Below are 6,820 nucleotides of genomic sequence, written 5' to 3'. Positions count from 1 at the left end.
CAGCTCGGGTAATGAACTTCCCTTATGAAGTCCGCTGCGAGGAGCTTTTTGACCTCCTCGTCGACCGCCCTCCAGCGCTCTGGGGCTAAGTTACGTTTCTTCTGTCTAATGGGTCTGACTACAGGGTCAGTGTTAAGTTTGTGAGTTATAAGGCCAGGGTCAATACCGGGCATATCGGCCGCGAACCATGCAAAAATATCTAAATTTTGAAGTAAGAAACTCACCAGTTCGGTTTGTAGAGGCTCCTTGATGGAAGCACCGATCTGTAGTGTTCGAGCCGGATCCGTAGCCGAGGTTGGGATTGCGACCGTTTCCTCTATGGGCGAAGCTCGTTCCTCGCCCTGCTCCGTAGGCCGCTCCAGCTCTAGGTCGTAGGCCGCCTTGGTTTTCCCTTTAGGGCGGCAACATAACACTTGCAGGACTCAAGCTGGTCGCCCCGCACTACCCCCACACCGAAGTCTGTAGGGAATTTCATTGCCAAATAGTAGGTGGAGACCACTGCCCGTAGAATATGCGTAATTGGCCGCCCTATTATGGCATTGTATGGGGAGGGGGTCGCGACCACCAGGGAATCATGGTTGAGTTTGACCGCACAAGGCCATGCGTCGATTTCCATAGGTACTGTTATCTTCCTGAGGGGTCTGACTTCCTCTCCACTGAAACCCAGCAGAGGAGTGTTTGCGGGCTCAACTCGCTTCTCCGCAACTGTAGCTGGTCAAATGCCGACTTGAAGAGGATGTCCGCCAAACTACCTGAATCCACAAGTACGCGCTTGACTTCGAAGTTGCTGATCCTTAATTTTATGACGAGCGCGTCATCGTGGGGGTAGTGGACACCCCGCGCATCGTCTTCCGTGAAGAAGATCGGTTCTTCTGTCTTCGGCCTCTTTGGAGGGTTCTGTTCTTCTCGGGCTTCCTTGCGAACTGACGTCCGGGCTGCTGCTGAAGTACACCCTGCTACCACCGAACCTCCCACTATCACATGGATGGTTGCCCGAACTGGCCTCTCTTCCGGAGGCTGTCGTTGCAACGCTTCGGCTGGTCTGCTGCTGGATTCGGGGGCGTCCTTTCCGTGCTCCCCTTGCCGACCTGCCTTATTGTTGTTATTATTATTATTATTATTATTATTATTATTATTATTATTATTATTATTATTATTATTATGTTGTACAAAATTTCTCAAGTATCCACGATGGATGAGTCCCTCTATCTCGTCCCGGAGATTATTACACTGGTCGGTACTACGACCGTGATCTCTATGAAAACTACAGTACATATTTTTATTTCTCTCGTTTGGATTCCCCTTTTGGCGAGGTGGCCACTTAATGTACGGGGCGTCTTTGATCGTCATCAAGATCTTGTTCCGCCTCGTGTTTAACGGCGTATAATCCATCCGAACTGCTAAGGGAGCTCGAGACGGCTGGCTCGACTTCGCCTCCCGGGCTGGGTTTCTTCTGTCACCTGGGTTGAAGGGCTCACCTTCTCTTTTCCTTTTCTCGACCCCGCCTTCGGTCCTTTCGTCGATCTCTTCCTCTGTTCTCATGAACTTGTCTGCGAGCTTGAGGAATTCGGCCACGGTCATGGGCTGGCTGACTACCATGTGTCATTTAAACTCCTTGTGCATTACTCCTCTCTTGGCCGCCGCGAGCTGTACCGCGGGGTCTAATCGCGGTATCTGCAAGCACGCTTCATTGAACCGCTTGATGTAGCCTCGGATGGATTCTCCTTCTCTCTGGACTACTTTGAAGATGCTTTCCTAAGTTCTGGGGCACCGCTTGCTGGTAACGAAGTGTGCGATGAAGACCTGCACGAACTGGGTCCAGCTTCTTATTGACCCCGGGGCTAGGTTCCTGTACCAGGTGTAGGCCACCCCCCTAAAGGTGGTGGTGAAGGCCACACACATGCATGATTCACTGGCCCTAGCGAGGTGCATTATGGGATTGGAAAGCATCAACGTGGTCGTTGGGGTCAAAGGACCCATCATACTTGTCCAAATGTGGGAGCTTGAAGTCTCTGGGCATGGGGACTGCCAGGAGTTCTGATGCGAGGGGGGAAGGAACTGAGAGAATTGGGGCAGCTTTTACCTCGTCCGAGCTCGTATCTTCCTTACCTCTGAGCTCGGGCAGGACATGGGTGGCAGTTCGGTGACTTCGCCGGCGCCTTCATTGTTGAGTGGGCCTGGTACTAACGCTGCTGGCCTCTGTGTTGCCGAGCTCAGTGGGCCCGGAATGTTGGTAGTCTGCTGCTAGGGCGCTTAACCGGTTCTCTGTGAGTGGAAACTCAGGCTTGGAGCGCCGAGGTGTTGACTTTGCGGGCGAGGTTCTCGACCCACCTGCGAGCTGCGAGGCGAGGGTGATTTTCCTTTCCCTTCGGCCTGGGGATGAGGCATGGCTATTAGGGGGGTTCTGGAGTTGGGAGGCTTCTCCTCGGTGAGGGCATCCACCCTGAGGGGAGGCCTTAACCGGCTTCGGGGCAGGGTGCCGAGGTGGAAGCAATGACTGGTTCAGGGGTAGTTGGGGGAACTGCTGCTGATAGTGGTGTTGAGAGAGGTGGTGTAGTAGTTGGTGCTGCTAGAGTTGATGCTGCTGGAATTGTTGCATTTGGGCTTGCATTGCCCGCATGCATTGCATTAGGTCGTCAAACTGGTTCTGGCAGGTTGCTAGGGGGACAGTAGTCGGTTCAGCAAAAGTTGTTTCGATAGGGAGTGGAAGAGGGATGTTCATGGCAGGAAGGTTTACGGGCGCCACTGTTTGTGGCGCATTCAAGCTGTGGATCCCATCCACCGGAAGGGGAATGGTGAACTGTCTGATGCACACCGCGGGGACTTGGAGTTGTTCCCCGGTGGTGTTCGTCTCTGTGCCACGTCTGGCATTGCTGGAAGAAGCCATGAGTGTTGGGGTTTTTGGAAGAAGAAGAGGTTATGAGAGTTTTAGAGGGAGACTTTTAAAAGCGTTTCCCACATACGGCGCCAATTGATGGTGCGCAATCCGGCCGGTCCTAGCTGTCAATGACCTTGCCTCTGAACGGAGCTACAGGGAACCTGAAACGAAGAAGAGGAGGAAACTTCGGGGGAAACCCGGTGAGATTGCTTCAAAGCTCAAGTTAGAATTCTCTCAAAGGCAAGATAAAACCAGATGGCACAAAGTTCACATACCTCGTTCTTGGGGGGTAGGGAGCCTTTTATAACCAGCTCGTGCACTTACTCTTAAGCTTCTGTTAGGTCGGGTATGATTATCCCTGCGCTACTGCCAGTTCGGGTGTCATCACCTCTGCTGAAACAGAACCGCCACTGCTCTCTTTGTCGGAGCCGTCTCTGCAACTTGAGATGGCGGTAGCAGGTGGCGGTGGCAAGTGGTTGTTGGAGTGCGGCTGTCAAGCATCAGATCCCAAGTCAGTCAGGTGCATTGCCCCTAGGTACGAACTTTCTCGGTGTTAGGTGTGGTACGATTTGTTCAATTTGGCGTCCTACAGGCGAAGTGCTGGAGTGGTGAGCGAGGTGAAGTCTTGAATTCGGATAGAGGTGTGTCCCAACCTGCCATGGGGCAAGTCAGTTTGGGTCGTTGCCCTTTGTGCTTGCAAAGCTCGGGGCTTAAGGGAGAGCTCGGACTCCTTACGGGGAGTTCGGGTTCCTTGTAGAGAGTTCGGACCGCTAGTTCCTTGTTTCGAAACTCGCATCTTGGGTGTGCTGTCGTACCAAACTGTTGCCTTCGCCACGGGTCGGCTGTGAGTCTTTTTCTAAAGACAATCAATATTCAGGGACATTATCACATGAAATGCCTCTGGGCATGACTAATGAGAGGGCTTTGAAGCTCTGTGTCAACTATATCAATGCTTAATTGCTTTCTCAATTTCTTTATTTCATTTACTAGTCTTTCTTTCTCTCTTTTTTTTTTTTTTTTGACAGACCTAATCACTGTTTTAAATTGGGATGGATGCCGTCTCTATCTTGATTTCGGTTTTGGAATTGCCTATTAATTACATTTCTGTGTGTTTTGGTGCGATATGTCCAAAATTTGCTTTATGTTCAAAAAAGGGAGAGAAGGATATGCACTTGTTTTTAAATAATTACTTACAAATTTGGTTTAATAGCTTTAGTTCTTGTTTTCCTTTTTGGTCTTTTTGGCTTGTTGATTAGTGGCTGAATCCGTAAATATGAAGAATTATGTATTGACTGTTTTCTATAAATCTTTTGACTTTTGACTTAAGTCAAAAGGTTTTGGGTGTTTTAGAATTTAGAATTTCTATAAGAGCTGTTGTACACAACTTTATAATCTTTACCGTGGACGTCACGTATGCTATAAGCCAGGCAAAAGCTAGCTAGTAATGGTGGTTTCTTTCCATTTCCACATTCCTAGGACTCGGTGTTTTTTAACCTGCGATTGACCTGACCAGTTAAACTAGTTGATCTGATCTGACCTGAATGGTTGAACCATTGACCCATTCAATTTATTGATGATCTGATCTGATCTGAATGGTTGAACCATTGACCCATAAGAGTTACACACTATATGTACATACAAACTCATAACTTTGCACTCTAATAATCTTTTTTCTGATTTTAGGTAACTTTTCGACATCTATACGTTCTACAGCACTTACAAAAAACCTTTTTTCTCCTCAAATCACAATTTTTAAAAATAAATAATTAAAACCTAAATACAAAAAAAAACAAAATTTAAATATAAAATATAATTATATATTATTTATTGATAAAATATATGATGTATGGATTTATGTGACACAAACCCATTCAACCCGAACGGTTAAACCGGTAACCCGAAGGCAAAAATGGCCTCCGGGTCGGCTTTTAAAACATGGGTACATACTACATAGTATACATGGTATAGTAGTACTTAGGCCAATGGACGGGCCGGGCCAGTCCATTACTCGTTCGTCGTTCCCCTCTGCAATTAATATAATCCCCGCCCATCAAATCGACATAGTTGGGGAGTTGGGAATGAGAACTGAGAAGGGATGGAGATAATTTTGTATAAAAACGCCATTAACAATTCAAAGTAAAGAACAGATGAAAGACCAGCAATTCTACTCCACTGTAGCACTTAAGAAAAGAAAAAAAAAAAAAAAAAAAAAAAAAACAGGAACAGAAAGCAAAGCGAATTACGTCCTTCACTCCTTATAATAACGTCCCGCTCCCGCATTCCTCCTCAGATCTTCGATATCGTCATCCGCCGCCGACTCCTCAACTTCCTCCGCCTTCCCCACCACCGTTTCTTTCACCTTGTTGGTTGTGTCCTTGGCCGCCTCCCATGCACCCTGCACCGTCTGCTTCGCCCTTTCTGCCACTGAACCCGCAACGTCGCCCGTCTTGCTTGCCACGTCCTGTGCTGTTCCTGTCACCCGACTCGCTCCTTCCTTTGTCTTATCCACCGCCGTTCCGGCCATCCCACCCGTCTTGTTTGTCACGTCCTGTGCAGTTTCCCATGCTCGCTGCGTTCCTTCCTTCGCCTTGTCGACGGGCGCCCCAGCCATGCTGCTCGTCTTGTTCCCAATGTCCTGTGCGATTTCCCTCGCTCGGTTCATTCCTTCCTTGGCCCTGTCAGCTGCCGACGAAGCCGTCTCACCCGTTTTGTTCCTCATGTCCTCTGCAGTTTCGCTTGCTCGCTGCGTTCCTTCCTTGGCCTTGTCGACAGCCGACCCAGCCATGCCGCTGGTCCTGTTCCCCATGTCCTGTGCGGTTTCCTTTGCTCGGTTCATTCCTTCCTTGGTCCTGTCAACTGCCGACGAAGCCGTGTCCCTCGTCTTGTTCATCATGTCCTCTGCAGTTTGGTTTGCCCTCTGGGTTCCTTCTTTAGCCTTGTCGACCGCCGACCACGCCGTGTTGTTCGTCATGTCGTCGTTCATGTCATTCCCATACTTGTTTGCATTATCCATGCCGTCATACATGGTTTCCTTTTCTCTTTCAGGCATGCCGGAAGCATAGCGCCCAGCTTCTCTCATGGATTTGTTGATGCTGTCGGCAATGATAGAAGCTGCATCGCTCATATCATCTGCTGCATTACGACCCTGAAATTCATCATATCCCACCAAATTAAAAGAGCTAGTGTAACTACATTAATTACACTTACACATGCACAACCCCACCGAAACAAAACTAATGAAGTGAAGAAGTTATCTTTAATTACCTCTGAGTACTTGGAAACAGGAGTGAAGGAAACTCTCGAGACTCTACGGGTACGGGCGTGAAAAGATCGGAAGGAAAGAGAAGGGCTCTGAGGGAAGGCCCTTGACATTTTGAAGAAAGCGTTCTTAGTTAGATACATGGTTGCCATATATGGTTATGTTGTCACTGTGTTTTCTGTTTTTGCTTCTATCGAGTGTGTATGGAGAAGTGTTGATGAAGAGAAGGTCGTCCATGAAAGTTGCTCAAATAGGGGTGTCAACTGTCAAGAAGGAAGGTGTCTGCACTGTTTGGAAGACACCTGGGTTGATGAGAGACACGTTGTGGACATGCGACCTGCGTTCCCAGGTTCTGCCAAATGCCAATTCAACGACACATGTTCTTGTTAAATGTTAATCTATCCATACACACGTGGGTCCCACTCATCACGGTGGTCTCAGTCGCTTCTCGCTTCTCTTCTTGTCCCAATTTTTAGGCTCTAGCTGCTGCCGTATTCAATCTGGATATATTCACCGATGGCGGAGATCAAGGCCATCGTTGATAGAATGCCACCTGAGCAATGAGGATTAGGTTGGGAACTTTGGTGGCACTTTTGTCAGACTCGTATCAGACCGGATGATTTAGTAGGTTCACAATGTTTTTATTGCGAGTTTGGAAATGGAAATGCATGAACGGGTTCTAG

General features: G+C 48.4%; 1 protein-coding gene across 1 annotated transcript; it reads right to left on the bottom strand.

Annotated features, from left to right (window-relative positions):
- Positions 1-4,964: 4,964 nt before the first annotated feature.
- LOC104599429 (uncharacterized) lies at positions 4,965-6,361 on the bottom strand. Its single transcript, XM_010261958.3, has 2 exons — positions 6,143-6,361; positions 4,965-6,023 (listed from the first exon to the last, which is right to left on the bottom strand). Exons 1-2 carry the CDS (start codon positions 6,287-6,289, stop codon positions 5,127-5,129), a joined length of 1,044 nt encoding a protein of 347 aa, XP_010260260.1. The 5' UTR covers positions 6,290-6,361; the 3' UTR covers positions 4,965-5,126.
- Positions 6,362-6,820: the final 459 nt, after the last annotated feature.

Source organism: Nelumbo nucifera, chromosome 1 (genome assembly GCF_055504915.1).
Source record: "Nelumbo nucifera cultivar China Antique chromosome 1, China Antique-T2T, whole genome shotgun sequence".
Taxonomy (NCBI): domain Eukaryota; kingdom Viridiplantae; phylum Streptophyta; class Magnoliopsida; order Proteales; family Nelumbonaceae; genus Nelumbo; species Nelumbo nucifera.
Note: the sequence above shows the minus strand (reverse complement) of the source record. Positions and strands in the feature narration are given on the sequence as shown.